A 23,846-nucleotide genomic window follows, 5' to 3' on the forward strand; every position below is an offset into this window, starting at 1 on the left:
TCTACAGTGCCACCTAGGGACCAAATCTTTCCACTACTAAATCCACTACAGTTGAAGTACTAGGGCAGTATTCATAAAGCCTCCGAGTACAAAGAGTTGCTACTGGTCATGAAATCCAAATAAAATTCTTAGAATAAAGTCCCCATTAAGCTAAGACTTTACCATTAACATTTCCAGCATCGATGGGACTACAAAGCCCCCTGCAGTAACAGACGGGCGACGTCACTCAGGCTTTGTCCATTAATATTTACAGTCTGGTGGTAAATGTGATATGTGGGAAAGAAGCCGCAGGTGGGACTTGAACCCAACCACCCGCCTGGAGGACCACAGCCTCTGCACATTGGGCGCAACCACCATCGCCCCGGAGCTCTCTGAGAGAATTCTAATAATGTAATGTGAATGTGGGCCCTGTTGTCCATCAAAGACAAAGTTCACTACAGAAAAAAAAAGAATGATTAGATGAAGACCAGGAGTACACAACAATATTCATCTCTTTTATTTTAGTCTTAGGATGAGCAAAAAAACTGATGATGCAATCACGGTCTAGGAGGGAACACAGAACGTGACGTCACTTTGGCTAACTGTAAAGTGGTAGAACTTACACAGTGCAAAAATGCTTTGCTATTTAAGCGTACAATGCGACATATTTTTTCACTGTAAATACACACAGCTTATACAATATATTCACAGGTGAAGAGGAAATCTAAGACTCCAACTGAATGTTTGAAACATTTTTATATCAAAATGTAAAGTCATGCTTGTCACACTAAGTGCTGCAGTAGGCCTAGCCTAAGTCACTAGATGAAGCACAGAGTCAGTAAAGCATAAGGGAAGCATGGGGGTGGGGTTCTTTTATAGCTATTTGTAGAAAATAAAATTTACAGCATGGCAGTGGTATCGGTCATATATATGCTTTTATTTGTACCTTTCAAGTGTAAATTTTCTTTTTCCCACTTTCTATTTTATTTCTTTGCAGTTGTATTCACCATATTCACAAAGTCGCCATTTTCTCAGAAGTCATGCCCAGGCTGGAGCTCAAAGTTGTTACGTTTTATGTACTGCTATTTACAATTGTAGTCATGTAAACGTTGGGATTTGTAAATCATTTTGACACTTCTCAGTTGACCATCAACAGAATAAGACAATGGCTTGTATAACTGTAAGACCATAGCTAATGCTACCTTTAAAGCCTTTGGTATGGATAAATGCTAAGTTATGTGAGCTAGGAAGATGTCAAATGCTAGCTAGACAACACTTTGTAACCCAGGAAGTCAATACCTACCGTAAGTTACGTTAGCTAGGAAATGTATGGCTTTCTTATTATAAAGTGGACCATTACAAAATGTTAATATTAGCTTTCAGTCACTTCCTTGCGAATGCTTATTTTATGTAGTAGCCTAAGTAGCTGAATGCAACTTTAGCTGTGGTCTGACTGTAGATGAGAATGTCAAATATGTTGTTTTAACTTAAAATATGGCTTTTTATCCCTCCAGATTTTGAGAAAATGTCTTTTTATTTGCTAACAATTAGTCAAATACCATAACGTTATATCACTTTAAACCAGGAATGCACCAGTTTGATATTATGACCGGATTTAAAACTCTAAACCTGAACATGATGTCAGAGTAAAATGGCCACAGCGTGAATATAGTCAATAAAGGTAGAAGGATGTGATGGTGTTCCAGAAACCCCCAATGGACCTGCTCAAGCAAGAGTTAGAGGAATTAGAAGTGAGGTTGCCTTCAACTCTATAGGCACTCGTTTATCTGCATGCGGTGTCTTAACATGCCTCTGAGAGCTGAATATATATTCATATTTTTGAAAACATCATCATTGATGTGAGAAAGAGGAGTCACAATGATGTAGAAAAGGTAGGAAAAGCCCTATGTGAGCTCCAATGTTTCATGAGGTTATGTTGTTTCAGTAGCATGCGAAAGCCTGATGTAACCTATAGAATACCGCCCTGCTGCAGGGCTGCACTCCCACTCACACGCTTTGATGCTGAGGCACGTTGCTGAATCTACCTTGTCGATAAATGAACTGGATGCATGGACGCTAACAGCCAACCCAAGCTGCTCCGCAGGGATCTGAGACTGCACACAGTTTCGGTTCAGCCTGACTGTCTTTTTTATAGCTACTCATGTGCATGAATGCTACAGCAGAGGGCTACCAAGAAATGCTGAGTATCTGCTGCTTTGGATGGATTGCATTTATCTTCTTAGCACAAGGGAGCCAACTGAGTTAACCAAAGTGCAAACACTAATTCCCTTTGATTTCCAGAAACCAAATAAAATATAAAAAGAAAACACAAAATTAATCCATATGGGACTTTCGTCTGCATTTTACCAACAGCATTCATCAGCGTTTCTGTAAATGTTCCAGATTTTTCCCCTTGAGGAAACATTTCAACCCTGACTCCCTGAGCAGAAACCAACCAAATGTAAATGAAAACATTTCACAACCACTCATGAAACTTCAGAACTATTGGATGCTTCATGTCCAAAGGTGCACAGTTACAACTTAAACTTCTAGAACACAATATTTCCATTGCTTATATTTCCATGTTTTTTAAACAATTCAGACCAATTTCATTGATTCAAACTAATTTAAACTGAATGACAGAAATGGCACTTGATGCAGAATAGTACAACTATATTTTAAAATCTAATCAAAATTTGTGGAGCAAGTCATATATAGAGACATTCCTCTCAGTCTTTTACTAAACAATATTGACGTACTGCTCATGATAATGTTGTCTGCTCAGGTATAAACCTTTTGCTTTTGATATGGCGCTTCCAACTTGTAGCAGTGCAGTCTGAACGTAGAGTAACAACGATGAGAAGTTCTTCTTTTGCAGTGTTGAAACAGGGTCTATAGACGCAGTTGATGCCAGTGTACATGCTCATGAACAAGGGACGGAGCTTCAGTCCCCTGAAGCTGCAGTAGATTATTTTTCTTCTCTTGGATTTGACAAACGTTTTGAACATTTTGTCAGAGACGTTCTTTTTCAGTCCAGGAGAAAATTTCCTCAGTGATCGGTAATTTCTGTCTTTAGATTTCATAAAATGACACTCCTGTTCCAAACTTCTGTTTTCCCTCAAACTCTCCAGAGCCAGAGCAGGAAATCTGGATAAGGTTTAAGTTACAAGAGGTGAATGTTTGTGGCCTTTTGAAGACTCATGGAGCATGGATGAAAAAGCCGGACCACTTTCCTTTTTTTACTGAAGCCGTGTCACTGGAGCTGGCATCCTCGACAGTCATCCTCAGGCTCGGTGTTGTCAGAGGAGTAGGAGCTCTCCTCACTCACTGTTAAAAGAAACAAGGTTATATTAGACAGATGTATTAAATAAGATTTATAAACTTCAGGGGCCCTATCTAACACTCAGCGCTAAGTGGTGCATAGCCCAGTGCAAGTGTCATTGTTATTTCCTGCTGACACAGTTGTTCTTTTAATGGCCAGTGCTCATCGTGTTTAACAGCAAATGTACTTGTGCCCACCTGTGCGCCCAGGGGGTGTTAGACTTACAATAAGGTGTGGTCAGGCATATAGGTGGCACATTGCTTTCTTAATGTATAGCAGAAAGTGACTGCCCAAACAAAAACCTGGGCTTCAGTTAATAATGTTTTGTCCTGCTTTTTAGAGGAATAACAAGAAAGGTTTATAATAAACGTCCACTCTGTTTGTCCCACATGCAAAGCAGAACAGCAGCCCTCCCACACCTCACTCAAACATCAGTGCATTTTCTTCTAAACTTTCAAATGGAGTAGTTGATGGGATGTCGGAGGACTGAGGGATGGTGAGCTTTAATTTTCCTCATCTCCTGACATAATGTTTTAATGCTTTTATCATTGAGCAGTTCGCTGCAGAATTTTAACCTGTGCATCATCAGTTTTCCATGCTGTCACCTGTGTCGTCCTCATATGCAGGTGCACAGTGGAAAAAAGAAATGTTGATGAGATTACGTCCTATCCAAGCCCGGTTTAAAAAAAGGAGAAGAAGAAGGTCAAATCTGCATGTAATAAGCAATGCAGCTGGCTTTTTAAGAACGTGGAGGATGACATATAATGGTTTGTTTCTTATTACGTCCAAAACATCAATATATTAAAAGTATTAATACAACTTCTTTTCTCCTAAATAAAGTTTTAGGAGAAAAGAAGTTGTATTAATACTTTTAATATATTGCTGGTTTTATGGTACTGAATGCTGAATATTGAAATTACACACTAAATGTAAGGGACCAACTAAGGACAAGATTTGAAATTAGCAAGAGCTATAAATTCTCTTTGTGCAACTTGATATATTATTAAATAAAACATTATAATTCAAATAAGATCCCATATGAACATTGAGATTGCAACTCAAGTCCAAAATATGAAAGTGACAAATTGAGAGAATAAATTTTGTGACTTACACCACTCAGTTTGAATTGGGAGAAAAGCCTTGTCTCCGTTTTCTCTGATCATCTCCTCTATCTTATCCAGGAGTACTGACACACTTCTGTCCTTGCCAGGAGTCTTACTGTCCATGACGTGGTAATAGTTTCCACAGTATTCCAATAGTCTTTGTAGCTCTCGACCACCTCTAAGAATGTGCTCCTCAATTGACGTGCGACCTAGCCAATCCCCACAGCTGAAGAGCACCATGGTGTGGAGGCAAGCGCTGTCACCGAACAGAGTCTCTATGTGAGCCAGGAGTGTCCTCCTCTTCCTGGCAGTAAGGGACGAGACAACGGGGAGGACGAGCAGCAAGGTGTGGGGTCCAGGGCGCAGGAGGGCGGCTCCACGCTGGGACTCCTGGCGGATGCGCTTTGGGGTTCGCCTAACTGAGAACCAATCCCAGCCAGGGGTGTCAACAATGGTGACTCGACGACCTGATACAAGTGCCTGCCTCCGAAGGCAAAGCTCTGTCTCCTGACCTGACTCAAAGAACCGCCGGCCCAGGATGGTGTTTCCAACAGAGCTCTTTCCAACGCCCTTCCATCCCAATAAGAGCAATCTCAACTCTTCAAATACAGAAAGAGAGAGAGAGAGAAATAATGAGACATTAAACGTAAGAGGTCACACTCAGGTTGGCATCAAAGGCTGTTAGCATGTTCTCCTAACCTCGCAATCATTATCATTTCAACCCTTACAAATCAATTGGCAACCAAACAGACAATTGATAGAAAATTTCAGGGGCATGGCCTATAATATAAAATGAAACAACATAATCAATAGGCCATACCCTATTATTGTTAGACAACAGCTTCAGTTAGCGATCCATATTCAAACATTACATCAGCGAGGAAGTGAATTCATAGCTCATGCTATGTTAGCAAGGATTATGCCTTTTCTGTGTCTTGTTGCATTTCTTAGCTAATTTAATCTATGAAGACATTTTTGTCAAACAGTACTAATAGGAAACCTGGCCATTAATCCGTGAGGTTAGACAAGTGCTAATGTTAGCATTCAACAATAAACATTACGTCAGCAATAAAGCACATTTCTGGCTAATGTTATGCTAGCTTAAGGAGCTGTGGCCTTTCCAACTGTGCTGTATAGCACTTATTGGCTTTTGTAAGCGTGTAATTATTTTATGCTAAAGTAACTCTAGTCTGATGGTCGACTTTATTGTCCCCAAAAGGGTATATTTTTCTTCACAGCCCTGGTTGGTCAACAATCACCATATAGTAAAAACACAGAAAAGAAAAAAAAACAGGCTAAACAGTAATTACCAATGGTAGCTAATGGGTAATAAAGAAAACAGAAAAGTCAGCACACTCAATGTTCCTTTACAGTATGTATTATCTGGGTAGAGCAGCAGCGTAAAGATAAACAGCAGACGTGTTTCAGTGCAAAGCCTTCATCAGCGTTGATGAGTGTGCTGTTTTTAGCTAATGGGTAATGGAATTGGGTTTTAAAAAGCTGAATAATGGCAACATATCTTTGTGTTTTCATTGTTCATTAACTTGTATTTCATTCAAAAAGTACCCAGCTACCCTGAATGTATACAACTGAAAAAGAAGCAGTATAACAACTCTATTTGAGTTTCTCATCCGAAGCATAACAGAGCAAAATTGTAGCTGTGTAAATGAGGTAAATGGGGAACTGTGGGAAGTTACTGCAAAGAATGTGAAAATCAGCATTATTGATTGAGGATGAGTAAGCTATTTCCAAGAACAGCAATTCCGGAATTTCCCAAGAACAGCTTCACTGCAATACCAACATACTAGCACTAACGCACACAGCTGCTGCTCCCTCATACCTCTGGGAGGTCCTCCTATCATCTGATCCCTCTGTCTAGTGTGCTCCTCCATCCTCATCCTCTCCTCCTCCAGAGCTCTCCTGGCCTGCTCCTCTTCAAGCAAAATCAACTCATTTACCTCAAAGTACCAGCCTGCAACAAGATAAATTATGCATTGTTTTTAATCAAATCTAAAATACAGTTGGTTCATTTATGAAAAATTCATAATATAAAAATTGCAGAGGTGATGCTTTAAATAAAGTAGTAGGTTATGCAAACATCAAACCTTGGTTGTCAGTGATCAACTCCTCCACTTTTTCCATCAGCTCAGGCACCTGTGTGTTGTCTTCTGTCTCTTTCCGAGTGTTGTCAAAGGCATGGTACCTGCAGGCGGAAAAAAAAACAACATTTTTTAAGAAGATCACCAGCAATTTAATTTCATTTAACCTTTATTAAGACAGGTTAGAAGAAATACATGTTAAAATTGGATGAAACCCATCATGAAGACTCAGGCTCTGAAAACAGTTACATAATGTCTTATGTGTCCCTGAAGGGAGCTTAAGAACAAGTCACCTGAAGATGTCATAGTTATGTCATCTTCAGAAGCTTAGGCTTACGACATGCAATTTTTAACTGAATGTTTGATACTATGAAAATGTAGACATTTTAATCGTGATTTGCCATTTTTCACTCAGATGGAAAGCTGCACATTTCATTTAGCAGACACTTATGAACAAAGTGACACAAGCAAGGATCTAGAAAGGAGGAAATGTCAGTAAGTGCCAAAAAAACTGCTAAGTCCATGTGCTGGCAGGCAGTGCACATATAGAGGTAATGCACAGCATATAGCATAAACTATTGTCCTGTTTTTTTTCTTTTATCATTGTCATCAACAACAACATCAACAGCTTCGTCATCTACAGTATATCATCAGTAGCATTGATATCATTAAGTGCGTAGGTGTTTATCAAAGAGCTGTGTCTTTAGATTTTTCTTAAAGGACAGATCAAATGGAGTTTGGTAACTCAATCCAGCACCGGGGACAACAGAAGACAAGAGTCAGCTAGAGACTGGTAAATGGTAAATGGACTTGGACTTTTAATGGCCATCAATCATGACACCCATGTTCTGGGCAGAATGTGGCCCTGAGTTCAGTAAGTCAAAGCTGGATATCCATCTGTGGTTGCATAGAGGGACTACCTGGGATAACAATCTTTGATAAATTTATGGTGAAGGTGGTGTGATGAAATTCTTGCCAGGAGTGTCCTGTCATCTGACAGGAATGGTGGGAAGAGCTGAGTATCATCAGCATAACAATAGTAAGGGTTTGGATGATTGCACCAAGTGAGGTCGAGTATATTGAGAAGAAAAGGTGGCTAAGCACTGACCCTTGAGGCACCCCTGTGGATAAGCTGTGCAGTTTAGACACTCTCCCTTCCATGATACTAAAGGATATCCTTGAGAGGTAAGATATGACCCAGAGGAAGGTAGATGCTGAGATACCAAGCTCTCTGAGTGTGGAAAGGAGGATTTGGTGGTGCATTGTGTAAAAGGCAGCTGACTGATCAAGCAGCACGAGAGCTAAGGATTGACCAGCAGCTCTGGCCAAACACATCAATCCTGTTACTGACAGCAGTGCGGTCTTGGTATAGTGGCCCCACTTAAAGCCAGACTGATCCGGGTAATACAGGTTATTCCTACTAATGTGTAGACTTGATTAAAAACTGTGTGCTAATGTATTTTTGACAGAAAGGGTAGAAGCAAAATCAATGTGTAGTTTTCATTATCAATCTGTTCATGTTCAATTAAAGATATTTCTAGCTTACCTTAGTGTTCAATAGGAATAAGTGTTAGCTAAAGGAGTTTTAACTGACAAGAGTGTTAGTTAAGTGCCAGCTAGGAAGTGATGCCTTCCAATCTGATAACCCTGTAACACCAGAAATGTAATGTTAGCTAAATTAGCTAAGAGAACTTTGGCTGCCTGTTTCTAGGACAACAGCCTCTGTACATGAGGTGTGCAAACCAACCACCAATTTTTTTTGCCAGTTCTTCGCTTTTTACCTTTATTAAATAGAACAGCTGAAGAGAGACAAGAAAAATGGGAAAAACTCAGAGGATGACATGCAACAAATCGTGGAACCAGTGAAAAGAGCGTCAGAAACTTTAGCCTCTGTCTGCTACACAGACTTAGCCAAACCAGCATGTTTGCTTTAACAGGAAATATGCCACCATGACTCTCAATATTTTTACTATCTGTTGTCTTTTAAATTTGTCATCCATCAGTTTTATATCATGTAATACTATTAGCTTATATTATTAGCTTGGATTTAATCCTAATGTTAACTGTTGTCTAAAGGGATCTAATGGGTTAGTGTGTTGTTTTAACTTTAAAAAGAAGTCCCCCTTACACTCCAGATATTCCTTGCATTGTCTTTTTACTTAGTGATCAATCAGAAAGTTTAAAGATGATAACACTTTTCCAGATTACCCACTTGTATTTGACTTACAACCTGGAATACAGCAGTAAACTACACTGAGTCTCACACCCTCAGCTTGACTTCAAAGCAAAATTGAACAAAGTGAATTAAAGTGCTGCTGCATTGTGCAGTCGTTTGTGGTTGTTTTATGTTGAACTGTCAAAGACTTGACTGCAACATGTTTCTTTGTTGGGTGAAAGTTTCTTTTTAAAATAAAGCCACAGAGGGAAAAAAATAAGAAAAAAACAGACAGTGTACCTGCTTCCACAACGCTCCACCAGCCACTGCAGAGACTCTCCAGTGTTTGCGATGTGCTCCTCAATGAAGACACCTTTGGGTAACTTATCCACCCCAGTAAAAACCACCATGGAATACCTCCAGGTCCCTCCACCCAGGGCCCCTAGCTGCTCCTCTGCGGCCCTCCTCTGCGTTTCAGTAAAGGGCTGGGTGACTGACACCACCAGCAGGATGGCGTGGGGTCCAGGAGGGCAGAGAATGGCGCCCATGCATGGACCCTCGCTGTCCAGACTTGGCGGGGGCTGTGGCGGAGTGTCTGACTCAGCGCCTGCATTGTCGTTGTTGTTGTCAGCTTCCGCATTGTCCTCGGTGTCCCTAGGGATGGCCCACGGCGGGGTGTCAACCACAGTGACCCGTCTGCCGTAGATCTCAGTCTGGCCCACGTTGCTGTGAGTGGTTTCTGTTCCTGTGTCGAAGACCTCGTCCCCCAGGATGGTATTAGCGGTGGAGGTCTTACCGGACTGTGGCCCTCCCAGGAGCAGAAGTCTACGCTCTGGAGGGTGTCGACCCCTAGGGTCCCCTGATGAAAGGAAGACAGGAAGATTAGCATCTAGGTTCCTCAGGATTGTCCGAGGAAGAAATCATCTTCATATTCACTCTGCTTTCATCTCCTGTTTTATCTCTGAATTGTCCGATATCCAAAGGGCTTTTCAGAGAAACTTTCAGATCTTTCAACCTCATATGTCTTATTTTCATGCACTCTCTCTCCATCAGTTCTGAGTCTGACTCTTCAGATTTCCTTCCTATCTGAGCTCCTTTATACCTTATACCTCCTCTCCCCTTCAACAGTCTTCTCTTTTATTCATTCCTTATCCTTGTCTCTACCTCCCCACATGCCTCCCTTTTGTTTGCCTCTGTCCTTAAGCCTTGGAAAAAAAAACTGATTGGAGAGGAGAAACCTGGACTCCCTCCAGGGAGAAGGGCATGTGGACAGAATATGATTTAATCTCTGTAAAAGTTACACAACCAGGATAAATGTTAACATAAACGGCATAGCTGAGGAAGATAAATATTCAGCAGACAGAGGTTGAGTGACGCCTGCTCTGAGCTAATGACAATATTTTAGTACAGACAGGGAGGACATGGAAGTTGTATGATTTATCTCTGTTACTTATTACTGTTTACACATTCCATGTGAGCGGCTAAACACATGCAGGAAGTAACAACTTAAGCAACAGTTTCCCAGTTTTGTTGATGTTCGACAGAGCCAGGCAGTACAGACCTTACCCCGGATGCTGTGACTGAACATATGGGGGTGAGGGATGAACCCGATGTGAGGTGTGCAGCAAAGGATGGAAAAAAACCCCACTTACCAGTGTCGGAGGCAGAGGACACAGCAGCCATCTTGTGTGTAGAACCTCTGGCTTCCTCCTCCTCAGCCCCCCTCCTCCTTCTCCTTCTCGCCTCCACGGTGGATTTCTCTTCTTGCCTCCTTCAGAAAGCGATGGGTCCTGGGTGGCGTGCTAAAGGCTGGTGGCTCGAATGCTTCTCGGCTCTCTCTTTCACTCTAACCCTCATTCTACTGCAGCGTAACTCGCTCTATCTTCTACTCCCTGTGTCGACCCCCTGCCTCACTTTCTCTCTTCATACCTCCCCTGCCATTCAACTTCAGCCCCCCTTTTTTTTTCTTTTTTTTTTTTATCTATTATCCTCCACACAGCCCTAACCTCACTCTTGGTGTTCTGCGTCCTTCCGCTTCCCTCTCCCTCTCCCAAACGCCTTCAAGACTTCCTCTTCTTGTCTAATTTATCAGAGAGGAACGATTGTGCAATGCAGGAGCCTGGAAGCCAAATCCACCCCTGCTGCAGCAGCTCTGGGAAGATGTCTTATCAATTTTTTTTTTGAGGCAAAACAGAGGAAGCTGTTCCTCCCACTTGCTCCTATCACACAGCAGTAGCAGCAGCAGCAGCAGTGTGGCACTATATGCAGACTGCAGTCAGGAGGACAGATAGAAAGATGGATAGACAGAGAGGGAGTGGAAGAAAAAGAGAGAGGGAGAGAGAGGGAGGCACTCTCTGTTTACAGCTGGATGTATTCCCCAGATGCTGCATCACGCTCAAATACAACTACTTATATGATGCCTGTAGACACAGAGGCATTGTGAGGCACAGAGGAGATGTAGTACTGCATGAATACATTTAATTATTCATCTAAGGCATGCAGCCACTGATTACATAATATATAAAAGCTCCTGTAAATAGCAAATGTCTGTATAAGACGGTAACTCAATTGTGTAAAATTCAAAGCACTGTCACCTTAGCGTGAATAATTTCTGCAGGATGCATCAAAAATCATGTGACGTGGGCTGGAAAAGTGAAGTGCTTCATCGTGAATGTCTGAGCTCATCCTTGGCTCCCTCACAGGTTAATTATGTCCGCTGTATGACCAGACACATTCACGGACCCCAGGGAAATTACGCCGTTAAAAAAACAAAACATTATCAGTATGAATGCAAAAGAAATGGCAACCAAGCAGGTACATTTTGTAGCGTTTCTTTTACGTAATTTCACGTACTTGATTATTGTTTTTACACTATCACGACCGCAGCTTGTTAAACCAAACAACTGGGGAGAGAGAGAGTATTTTGGCGATGACACATCGGTGCCACTCTGCCGCAAACCGTTTACAACTGTCAGACGCTGACCTCACGCTGTACGCCGACCTGTACTGTCGTAAAAGGTCGCTCCTTCGTCCATGTGACGCGACAACAAGCTGAAGCCGGGAAAGCGTGGCTAGTTTGGGAAGCTAGTGTGTGTTGGTGAAGAAGGTGCGGGTCAGACTACTTTTTTTTAGTGTGTGTGTGTGTTTTTGCAGACACCACTTCGTCTTACAAACATGGAGGGAGCCGACGAGTTCATGAAGTATCGTTCCCCTCTGGTGTCGAGGTATGCTAGCAAAGAGATGGCCTACAACTTCAGTGACAGGAAGAAATTCACCACCTGGAGGAAGCTGTGGATCTACCTGGCTAAAGCTGAGAAGGTTCGACAGATGCATGCTTGCAAACACAGGCGGAGGCCTCTCTGTAATTGTGTTTAAAGTCAACTTTTCCTACTTTTATGAGTCCTCTGAACTAAAGTTTGCGACCTTCAGAGAGCCCTATCAAGTTCCTTGCTCTAAAAATAGTTTTAAGAAGGAGCCAGTTAGTGAACTTTCTGCATGTGTGTCTTGACTTCTTGTACAATCGTGCACAACAGAAAAAAAGCATGCACAAAAATGAAAATAATAATTAGATATTTGTATTATCAAAGCTTTTTTTATTCTAACAGCTTTGAAATTTACGCAGAAACCAAATGTTTTTTTTTTTGTTGTTGTTGCAGTAATTACAGTATAGTTTTATTGTCCCCCCATACATGTGTTAGTATTTTATTATTTATACTAACTGAAGTTTCTCTGTTCCAAAGAAATACTGGCAAAAACAGCAGCATAAAACAGTATCAAACAATGAGTTTGCTGCTCATTTAAATCAATCAATCAATCAAACTTTATTTATATAGCACCTTTCAGACAAATTAAATTGCAGACAGTTCAAAGTGCTTAACAAGAGTGCAGAAAAGTTATTGACGAAAAGTAGTTTATAAAATCATCGATAAAACTTAACTTATACATACAGCTATTGCCAGTTGAAATGGAAAGACAAGTCACATTTATGCCTGAAAACTCATGTTTATCTATACCAAACGTACCAAAGTGGTAATTGTTTACGTTGACTGACTGTATCGGATGTCAAAGTTCTTAACTTGGAACAGATTAAAATTAAAATCAAACAGCATCAGTTGTTTTCACTGATGAAATGTTCAGTTTCCCCCTTTTGTAAACTCTCCTTTATCACCTCAACATTATTGAAGTACCTTCACTCTCACTGTTCTTAGTATCACATTCAGACTAGAGTATTCAAACCTTTGACTACGTGTTTTATTTATGGCTTCACCATGACATTTAGTTGATTTTACATTTTTTACAAATGTCCTCAAGAGTCAGTCAAATGTATTTTTTTTTTTAGTTTTGTTCAGTAAGACATAAAACCTTTATTTGGGGGGATATATTTCAGTCCCTCTGAAGTATGTGAACTTAGAAATGAAACAGCCATGTGATCCTGCAGCCACATTTAACACAACAGTAGCCAGTTTGTTAAAAACACACAACAGTTTAACTAAGCGTATGTTTTTATTTAATAATGACTGACTGTGTTGGTATTTCAGCAGCTTGAATGTTAATCCCTCTGAGTGGTTCCTATCTGTCATATTAAAGTGACAGAGAGGGGGGCTAACTGATGACAGAACATCTCTCACATGCAGGCCCTCACATGACTTGACACACACACACACACACACACACAGTTGCACACGCACCAATCAGCACTGATCAGAGTCCATGTTTGTCCAATTTTCTGTGTTTTGAGAGGATGCACAGAGGGTTAGTGTTGGCCTGTGCAGAGTAAGTCAGGCCTGTGTGGATTGTGTGTGAAAATAGCATGCAGAGAATGTCACAGTAACAGGAGACCGCCCCCTGAGACACACTGCACTTTAACAGCTTAAACCGAGCCCAGCCTAAGTTCTGAAGCCTTCATGCTTCTTAAAAGAAACTTATTTATTAAGGTGTTTTAGAGACATTTCAGTTATTGTGTCCATATTTATTTTGTATCTGCAGTCCTACAGTCACGTATAAATGCACTTGTCTGCAGCATGTAGAAGATCATCACATCTTTGAAGCACTATGATTGGATGACAATGTATTTAAATGTTTTCTGTACTAGTATAGTTATTTGTTTTAGAAAGCATCCTTAAAACATTTACACAGTCATACTGTCTTAAAATGAATGTTGAAAATGTCTTTTTTATTCCAGTTTATACTCCCTTATCAATTCAGTGGAATGTTCTCTTTTAATATGGGATTTCAAATTCATGAGAAATCTAAAGGGCAAATCTTTTTCTTCCCCATGTCTCACCGTCTTCATTCTCCTCCTGCTCAGGCGTTGGGTCTGCCCATCACGGACGCTCAGATTCAGGAGATGGAGAGCCACGAGAAGGACATCGACTTCGCCATGGCGGCCGAGGAGGAGCGCAAGCTCAGGCACGATGTCATGGCCCACGTCCACACCTTTGCACACTGCTGCCCCGCCGCCGCTCCCATCATTCACCTCGGTGCCACCTCCTGCTACGTGGGAGATAACACTGTAACTATGATGGAATGCACTGATGCACAACTGTGTGATTACATGATCTATAACTACGTTTCTAAAAAAAAACAAAAAAACAACGCAATAATGTTCATATAGAATATAAAACTCTGGGTTAGGTTTGAGTTCTTTTCTTCTCACGGTTGTTTGTTTTTCTTCCTCAGGATCTGATTATGCTGCGTGATGGATTCGACATTGTCTTGCCTAAGGTGAGGCTCAGCTGTCTGCCAGAAAACACGCACACCCACCCAATTGTGCGACTATAAAATGGGTAGAAATCAGGCTAGAGTGGCTTTTTTTCCCTCTGAAGCCTCAGCTGTTCAATAACAAGTCAACAATGTAGAAATAATGAATCTGTGTTTCTTTCTCTCTCATTGCACAAAGAATACAAACAGAAATCAGGCCATTTACATGTGGGCTTAGTATGTGGTGTAAAGGTCTATTATACAATGATTGCGTGCTAAAACCGTTTGCCCCTTCTTTTCTTCTTTTTTTACCCACAGCTGGCCAGAGTCATTGACAGACTGGCAAACTTTGCAGAGAAATATGCCGACCTCCCTACACTTGGCTTCACACACTACCAGTGAGTCTGAGTGCAGCTCAACCTCTCTGTCCTGCTGCGTCTTATTGAATCATGTTAATCAGTTTGCATGGGGCTCCAACTGTACCTGATTGTGGAGGACAAATCAATCATGACTCACAGCCTAGACCTTCTATGATCAGTCCACATTAGTCAAAATCTGACCAATCAGATTCGACTATGTAAATCCTTAGTGGACATCCAAACTTCTTACACATTTCTTCCTCTTGAATTTCTCTCGCAGGCCTGCCCAGTTGACCACGGTAGGAAAGCGAGCATGTCTGTGGCTGCAGGACCTCGCCATGGACATGCGCAATCTGCAGCGAGCCCGTGACGACCTCCGTTTCCGGGGGGTCAAGGGGACCACGGGTACCCAGGCCAGCTTCCTGCAGCTGTTTCAGGGGGAACACGACAAGGTATGAACCATCTACAAACAGATGTGTGGTGAATGATGTCTAAGTATTTTATAAACACTTCATAATCTCGGGGCGAATTATTTCTCCTCACCAGGTGGAAGAGCTCGACAGGATGGTGACAGAGATGGCCGGCTTCAAAAAGTAAGTCCTGCACTGAAATGGAGGAGATTTAAAATTCCTGCCCTCTAACTTCCACTATAATTTCACATTGTCTCTAAGTCTAACAAAAGAAATGTGATAGATCTCCTGAGACAAGCAGAGCTGGAGATTCAATCAAGTATCAAAGTGTTTTTATTTAACACTGGCTTTGTTTTTCACTTGAGGGTTTTGTTCCTTTTTTTCCCCCCAGGGCCTACTTGGTGACTGGGCAGACATACAGTCGTAAGGTGGACGTCGACTGTCTGTCCAGCCTGGCCAGTTTGGGAGCAACTGTTCATAAGGTGAGCGACAAGAACCGGAGACGTGTAGAGAAATGCTGCCATCTAGAGGTGTTAATCGGAAGTCTACTGGGGCTGTGATACACCTGCTATTTTAGCTTTAGTTTAACTTTCTCCAGCTTATCCTTTTTATTTCTCTCTCTGCTACAGATTTGTACAGACATCCGCCTGCTCGCCAACCTCAAAGAGATCGAGGAGCCTTTTGAGAAGGAGCAGATTGGTACATTTACTCTCAGAACAGTTCCATCCAGTATGAGGAAAACAAGTCAAACCCTTTGTCAGTATTAAGTTGTCGTTCTCCTTCAGGTTCCAGTGCGATGCCCTACAAGAGGAACCCCATGCGTGCAGAGCGTTGCTGCAGCCTGGCCCGTCATCTAATCGCGCTGATGGCCGACCCCCTGCAGACGGCCTCGGTCCAGTGGCTGGAGAGGACGCTGGATGACAGCGCTAACAGGTCTGCTACAAAAGATGCACTCTTAAGTTATCTGAGGTTATTTCCCCCTCCAATATATGAGGTCTTCTGGTATCGTTCAACACATACAGTTCCTTAAACGTACAATATGTAGCAGAGAGAACTCCCATGATTCCCCGCTAGCCACTACGTCATCTTTTGTTATTGTAGTGTTGATCATATTGTATCTTTAAGTCGTAAGTAACAAGTTGTTCAAATTTGGCATTCTCTTCTCTACATATTTATTCATTACACTTTCCTCACTCACGTGCAGGAGGATCTCCCTGCCTGAGTCCTTCCTCACGGCGGACATCATCCTCAGCACTCTGCAGAATATCACCGAGGGACTGGTGGTTTACCCCAAAGTCATCGAGAGACACATCCGCCACGAGCTGCCGTTCATGGCCACAGAGAACATCATCATGGCCATGGTGAAGGCTGGAGGGAACAGACAGGTATGGTTGTTATTCACGTTTGTAGCATAACAGTGGCTCAGTGTGCAACCTCTTCATCATAATGATCATGTTTCTACATCTTGCTCTATTTGCAAAGAAAGGGCAACACTGACAGATTAGAAGGAAATTCTCAACAGGAAGCTATTTTCACCTGTTGAGTCTCTCCAAAGGCAGACTGAGCGACTACCTGAGATCAAAGTTTACTTCAAGGCTCTATTTGAAAATAAACGCGTAGCTTCAATCGTGGCCTTCATTAGACTTTGAAAGAAACATCATAATATAAAAAAAAAAAAAAAACTGAGAAAGTGAGGGAGCTGTCCTCACATGGACGATCCAGTGACAACTTGATATGACAAAAGCCTTATGTTCCTCTCCCACTCTGTGCTTTTTCATTTAAGTGTATGATGTTCACTTCAAAATTTTCTCACCTCCTTCCCTTGATCCTGTACCAGATCATATGATGGCATCATCAGAATAAAATCCCCGTCCCTTACTGGATTAATACAGGGGAACACCCCTTGCAGGTGCTGGCACTGACATAACAAAAACTAAAATATGATTTTAAGTAAACACAGCTAAATGAGTATTAAACACATGACATATTCAACATTAAATCTGGACTGATATGTTGTGAACATTGAGAGAATGGTGTCCTTCCATAGGCCTGAGGAAACCCTGCAAAACTAATGTGGACAACTGTTCCCCAGGCCTCCTCTGAATCTGTCCTGAGTGATCACATATCAATGCCCCCTCGGTGCGTTTACAGTTGCGTTTAGAGTTGCAAGTTTTTTCCATGTGTGATCGGGTGGCTGCAAAGTTGAAATTGCTCTTTGTAGCATTTCAAAGGTCTCTCATGCATGAAAGTGTTAATATAAAGATTCCAACATGTTAATTTGTCATGGACAACAGGAGGACTACTTGCAAAGTGTAACGTCAACTCTTTCTGCTCCCTGAAGGACTGCCACGAGAAGATCCGTGTTCTGTCCCAGGAGGCGGCAGCTGTGGTCAAACAAGAGGGCGGTGATAACGACCTGCTGGCCAGAGTCCAGAAAGACCCCTACTTTGCTCCCATTCTGGGGCAGCTGGACGCCGTACTGGACCCCAAAACATTTATTGGTCGTGCTCCACAGCAGGTACAAAATAAACAGTTATTTATTTTTAATACTGTACTCAACACCTTGCTTCTTTTGTGACTTTGTTTTTCTTATGAATGAATAAGCAGTACGCCTTGTTGCTTTGCTTGATCTTGTCTTGTACCTGTGTAAGCTGGTACCTGCATTTTCTGATCAAAAACAATCTCCTCCTTGTCTCTGTAAACTCTAAACGTGTCACTCCCTTAGCGTATTTGTTTACATTGTGGCGTTTTAATTCGTATGATCAAATGAAGACGCAGAAATGTGAAATGTTAAACTTTTGGTGTGAAATATATCCACTCCTTTCCTCTTCTTTCTTCCTCTGTGTCCTCTTATCCAGGTGGCCAGGTTTTTGTCTGAAGAAGTGCGCCCCCTGCTGGAGCCATACAAGGCTAAGATGGATGTAAAGATTGAGCTTGAGCTCTAACACACACACACACACACACACACACACACAAGCCAAGACAACGAGACTTCAGCATGGTGGGTGTCCTCAATAAAGAAAGGTCATTGAATAAATGTATCTCCATCACAGTGTTTTCATTTGTGTGGTAGACGCTCTTACTCAGTTATCTATTGGTCTGCTTTTAGTAAAACAATACTCAGAATAAATTATCTTGCCGATGGGCTCCTCAGAAGTCGATGAGACGCAGAGCTGATGGGCAATTTGTGAGTGGTATCTCAGCACTTTAGTTTTATTAGCTGCATCATTTCAACTTGAAGAAATCAGGAGCAAAACACATAGCAGGCTGTTCTCTTTTCAACCTTTTCAATCGGGGCATCGTTCACAAGGGTCTGACCAGGGGCTGAATCAATAACAGTCCTCACTTGCGTTACTGTCTTGTCCTCTCTGTCCACATTTGGACAAAACTGCAATACATGTATATAACACATGGTGGCACCATTTATCTGTCATTTAGTGTTTCAATTATAATCCATTAAATTAAACATCACTATGTATTTTCACAGTTCAATCGCTTGTATATATTGTCATCATTTCTGGTGTAAAAAAAACATAATCTATTCTGTAAAGAGATTACAGTGTAAAGCTGACAGATGGTGAATAATGTGTAATTAGTCAAGAGATCTTAGATTAGTAGATATAAAGTAGAGAAAGCTACTTTATGTTTTTGCCTCAGTCTGACGTGCCACTTAATATGGTTCACTGCTCTGTAACCTTGCCTCGATGTTTAGGATGTGACATGTTTAGTTCATTTACAGTGAATGCCAGGGGAAACTCTGCTCTGTTTCTCCCTCACTCCCCACCTGTCAGCTTTTAATACAATAGAGGAAGAGGAACAGAAAAGGAGGATGGAGGTATGAAGGAAAAGCTTTGTTAGCAAGAGAACCCATTCCCATGACATAATGAAACTGTTGCCAATGCCTTTACTTCAAATCATCAATGAAAAGATTGATATTCAGTCTTAAGATTATCTTTCTACAAAACTCTAGATTCTGTCTGTATTATAAAATCTTGCATCCTGAATCAACAATGCTCTTCATACCTAGAACAAAAGCTGTAGAGAGTGACTTTTACAAACACTTTGAGATACTTTTTGGCTGCTTCAGTATTGTAATCTATCATCTAAATTCCAAAGAACATCTCTATATGGCAGCACAGATGTTGCTTGTATATAAAAAAACCGTCTCTTGACATTAAAGCTGCCCTCCGCTTCCTTGAAAAAACTGACCAGAGGGGGCGCTGTGGAGCGGTACTCGCTGATTATCTTTAATCTGATGGGAAAATTCAGCTCGGGCTTCATGCCAGCGTGTCTTTTTGGAAGATGCCTTCAGTTTAAACTGAGGTTCTACATTCAGCACAATTTGTCAGGGCTATTTGTGATGAGCAAAACAATGGAGCTTTTAAATCCATGCAGACAGAAGGAGAGGTTACAAGCTTGGCTACAGCTTTAAACTATTTCTCATCAAGTTCTCTGCTTTCTCCAAACATATCATCTCAGGGTCAGTTGGCACCGTCTTAAGTTGGACATGAAGATGAAGTCTTTAATTTTGTTTATGCCTTTTATTTGATGTCATTAAAAAAAAAAAAAGAAGCTATTGGGGAGGTTGAAATGGGAATACTGGGCCCCCAGTGTCCTGACGGCATTCTTTCACATACTTCATGCTGTGTGATCACCAGAGGGGGGGCTTTGACGAGCGGGCACAGGGATCAGACGGACAGCGTGGAGTTCTATGGGAAATTCTCATGTGCTTTTAGTAACCAGTGTTTCCACTGCAGGTTTTCTACACACACTTTGTCAAACTGGACTGTCTCTACACTGCTACCATTATTTTATCAATCAGACTTGCAATACAATTTATATCCAGTAGTTGTACCTGTGAAAATTAATCACATATGGCATTGTTTCTATTACTCTGTGAAACTTGTTGTTTTTGTTAAAACAAGGACAAAATGACCTTGTTTTAACTCGGGTCTTACTGAGGAATTCAGAGGGGAAAACGTTGGCGCCAAAACACCCTTAACCCTGCTGTTTTCATTAGTGAGTATAAAAGGCTTCTGATTGAGGAAAAAAAAAACCTCATTAAATCACCTGTAGTGATGTGCAAAGCCTGAGAGACCCTTAATGTAAATGTCAGAAAAACGTCTCGGTCCTCGAGGAGAGAATGGTGTATGTGACGCCCGCCTTGTTGCTTTTGACTTTCATTCAAGAGGGAGGTAATAAGACATGCTTTCTAGGCCTGTGTTGTAATCTCCCCTAACACCTGCTTGTGCTCTTGCTCTCTTATCCCTTCAACAGCTCTTGAGCAGGAACAATAGCAATGCTTGCCTATCATGCGGCGGAGCGGTCGCCTCCACGATATCAGATATCGCCGTGGTAGCCCTCGGCGCGGCCTGTCGGCTCTTATCATCGAAGGACCACATCCTGCGCATGCCATCGCAAAAGGCCAGTCAATCCTCAAATCAGCTGAATTCAAAACTTAGAAGGCTTTGGGAGAGCCTCGGGATTTACAATAAGTGTTAAAGAGATGAAGACGCAGAGGGATAGAAACAAAGCTAACAATGTTCACATAGCCGCCAATTGTCGTCTGACGTCATGTTGGACGCTCAAATACGCTTCGCAGCGCTCCAGGTTATAAGTGTTATTGACACAAGGAATCCAACCGATAATTTAGCACTTTATAATTCACCATGCTGAAAAGACAACTCAGAAAAAGACAAAATTTGAGGGTTAACTGTCCGTATGTCAAGCGAAAACATTTGATAGCCTACTCCACCAGACAACAGCTAACGTTAGCATTAAAGTGCTAGCTTTTATAACAGTTAGCTAGGAAGGTGGTGAAAACGTTTACTTTCATCCTGATACCTTTAACAATAGGAGAGGCATTAATCCCCAGCTAAAAAATGTCAGCTATAATTTTTCTGACTTGATATTTTAGTGTTACCAAGATAATGTATCCTTTGGTAATGAAATGTTAGCTAGCACCATTCTTTCTTACGTTCATATCGTGAGCTCGCATTTATCAATTTACAAACGAAATAACTAGCAGTTTTCTTCCTTTCTTATAGGAAGAAAGCTGGAAAGTTTTTCAATGCTATCCTAATCACGTAGACTATTAACGTAAAACACAATCCGATATACCTCAGCCTTAATTGACTGCAGTTATTAAGCTGCAAAATGCTAACGTTTTGTCAGATATCCCAATTTGGGACACGGCAACAGGACTTTAAATGTGTTTGAGCTTTCCACCCTGAGCAATGACGTCAGAGATAATGGCAGCCGTGTGACAATGGTAAATTCAAACACAGAAGAGAGGGAAGGAATTGTCCAAGGCTGCGAGCGATAGATCCATCGACAGATTATAGAAACCTAGAGACAGAACAAGGGTCTTAGAAAGATGGAAGGAGTGATAGAGAAAATAGAGAGAGAGAGAGAGAAAAAAGAAGAGTGGGCACCAGCAGCCGTGATCTCACCCTCTTCTCCTCGCTGTTGGCAGACGCTTCCAGAAAGCTGCCCTTTCGCAGAAAAATGCCAAGCGCACCACATTCCACCGGCCACACAAAGACCCTCCCTCGTCTCAGCTGCACAGGGACAATCAGACAAGGGATAATTATATAATTAGGCTGGCTGGCTGGTGCAGACAGGGACCCTCTGATGGTGTGTTGGTGTGACATATTTACGTGATCAGACAATGAAGAGAGTCTTGCCTTATCGAAGTGTGTGGGGGTCTCCAGATGTGGCACTTAGGAACAGATTGTCGTGATATTGGCGAACAACAGGGTTGATGGAATGACCTTCAGCGCTGTGGCCCGGCTGAGATCAGAGCCTGTATTGTGGCAAAGCGTTAGCTGTGTTGTTAAATGTCAGGAAGTGAGACACATAAAAGACTTGCATAAAATAAGACAGAATGGCTCATTTATATTTGTGTAGATGGAAGGAATCATGCCCCTACACAGTAACCAGTGGTAAGTAAGCTTTTTGATCTGATGTGCCCCCATCATCAATCAAATACCCCACGACTTGACACATTTTACTTTCAGTTATTGCATGGCTTTGTTGAATACTGGATTTGGCCATTAACAGAGATCTACACATTTGATATTCCAGTCTTGAAATATGTGAGTGTTGACTAAATTAGAGCAAGCATGGGCATGATGGGAAAATTCAAATTCAAGTTACAGTATGAAGCCTTGTTTATTACTTTAGTGATTATTAATATGGATAAACACCAGTATGAAAGAAATCCAAGTACAACTGGAGGTGGACTTTTTTTCATATTTAATGGTGTATCTTGTTTCCAGGCAACATGTGATGACAGTGGTATGATATTGCGTCCCATTACTCATAGTTCATACCGTCTCAAGACCCCACAGACTCAAGTACTCATGCATGACTCACCTGACTTGCAGTGTTTAGGGTGTGTGGGTGGAGATTGGGATTGGGCGAAACCAAACTTCAGTCTAGTAACAAAGAGGTGGAGTTGAGGTGCGCCATAAGCCACCTGTTTTTTAATTGTGCATGGGACGCCAATCGATGCAAATGATAAATTAATTAAATCAAAAAATATTTCACCCCCTTGACCTTATTGCTTATTGGCTGTATTTTTCCTTGAATGCCAAAAAACTCACAACTTACTTGGTTTTGGGATTTTAGGCGAAAAATATCCTAATATAATATCTGCCCCCATTTCATTCTGGATGTTGCTGTATTTCAATGTTGCCAATCTGCTTCTTCTTTGTGTTTTGAGCTTTGCTTTTAAGGTTGCATTCTGCAGACCCCTATCTTTTACTTGCGTGCTTGGCACCAATGCTTTACTCTGAGGATTATTTTAAGTATTACAGATAAATAAATAAAAAGTCTCTCCATTTTTTTCAAACCAATTGAACTTCTCTCCAATCTTTCCATGCACCTCAGGACACTGGTTTTGGGAACCACTGCAGTGAATGACAAAAAGAATTTGCAGCCAAAGAGATAACAACACTTCTCCTCTTTTGTCGTAGCAGGATCCACGATCCCAGACGAGAATCAAACCAGTGTCCCGCTCACTTGGCCTCAGCCCAGCAGTCTCCCCTCACACCGTGGCCTTGGCTTCGGGTGTGGCTCTGCTCGCACGGGACAGCACAGAATAGGCTATTGTTGATCGCACAAGACAGAGAGCCAGGGGAAGAAGGAGGGGTGGCGATGGGGGGGCTGGAGATGGCAAGGGGGGAGAAATTAGCTTTTAAGGAGCCAGTGAATAGCACATGGACAATGAGGCATGGATCCCCTCCCACTGGCATGCATGTGCACTGGTGCAGGACCACCTGAAACGAGACACTGACACACTTACACACCTGTTGGTTTTTGCTTAATTGATTGTGTCCAGATGTATCTAGTATTTTTTTTTAATTCAACATTGGCATACGTTTCCAGAGATTAATAAGATCCTGTAAAGCTTCATGTGTATTTAACCTAGAAATACACAACCATGAAGACACTTTGAGTTAACAATTCAACATTTATGGGAAGGTTGAATAATTATTTATGCTTCTAAGCTACAAAAGCAAACTAGACCATCAGAAAGATCTTTTAGAATTATTTGAACGCCTGAAACAAGTGTAGTCTTTGGCAGATTAAAACCATTGATGGTATGCACACTTAAAGGCTTTTAGGATGTACTCTTGTCCTCAGGGCTGGCAAAAATTGACAAAACATGTTCCTAGAAGCTTCTTTATTTATAAAGCATCCTAACTTGATTCAC

At 41.7% G+C, this 23,846-nt stretch overlaps 2 protein-coding genes across 2 annotated transcripts; one reads left to right on the top strand and one right to left on the bottom strand.

The window, feature by feature from the left end:
* Positions 1–473: 473 nt before the first annotated feature.
* si:dkey-110g7.8 (GTPase IMAP family member 8) lies at positions 474–11,158 on the bottom strand. Its single transcript, XM_065964289.1, has 6 exons — positions 10,311–11,158; positions 8,959–9,517; positions 6,510–6,607; positions 6,245–6,376; positions 4,413–5,003; positions 474–3,306 (listed from the first exon to the last, which is right to left on the bottom strand). The coding sequence occupies exons 1-6, from the start codon at positions 10,339–10,341 to the stop codon at positions 3,233–3,235; spliced, it is 1,485 nt and encodes a 494-aa protein (XP_065820361.1). The 5' UTR covers positions 10,342–11,158; the 3' UTR covers positions 474–3,232.
* A 508-nt stretch (positions 11,159–11,666) lies between these two features.
* Positions 11,667–18,177, top strand: adsl (adenylosuccinate lyase). The gene is made up of 12 exons (XM_065964290.1): positions 11,667–11,976; positions 13,967–14,170; positions 14,338–14,382; positions 14,677–14,756; positions 14,998–15,169; positions 15,264–15,310; positions 15,519–15,609; positions 15,757–15,826; positions 15,913–16,060; positions 16,332–16,512; positions 17,469–17,645; positions 17,986–18,177. Exons 1-12 carry the CDS (start codon positions 11,833–11,835, stop codon positions 18,070–18,072), a joined length of 1,446 nt encoding a protein of 481 aa, XP_065820362.1. The 5' UTR covers positions 11,667–11,832; the 3' UTR covers positions 18,073–18,177.
* The last annotated feature ends 5,669 nt before the right edge of the window (positions 18,178–23,846 follow it).

This window comes from Labrus bergylta, chromosome 16 (genome assembly GCF_963930695.1).
Source record: "Labrus bergylta chromosome 16, fLabBer1.1, whole genome shotgun sequence".
Lineage (NCBI taxonomy): Eukaryota > Metazoa > Chordata > Actinopteri > Labriformes > Labridae > Labrus > Labrus bergylta.

Excerpts from the sequence above, each read along its gene's own strand:
- si:dkey-110g7.8 (XM_065964289.1), bottom strand. The coding sequence starts at position 10,341 with ATGGCTGCTGTGTCCTCTGCCTCCGACACTG. Across the intron at positions 6,608-8,958 it reads GTGGAGCGTTGTGGAAGCAG|GTACCATGCCTTTGACAACA; the intron begins GTACACTGTCTG and ends TTCCGCCTGCAG. Across the intron at positions 5,004-6,244 it reads GATAGGAGGACCTCCCAGAG|AGTTGAGATTGCTCTTATTG; the intron begins GTATGAGGGAGC and ends CTGTATTTGAAG.
- adsl (XM_065964290.1), top strand. The coding sequence starts at position 11,833 with ATGGAGGGAGCCGACGAGTTCATGAAGTATCGTTCCCCTCTGGTGTCG. Across the intron at positions 14,757-14,997 it reads CTTGGCTTCACACACTACCA|GCCTGCCCAGTTGACCACGG; the intron begins GTGAGTCTGAGT and ends TTTCTCTCGCAG. Across the intron at positions 15,610-15,756 it reads TGGGAGCAACTGTTCATAAG|ATTTGTACAGACATCCGCCT; the intron begins GTGAGCGACAAG and ends TCTCTGCTACAG.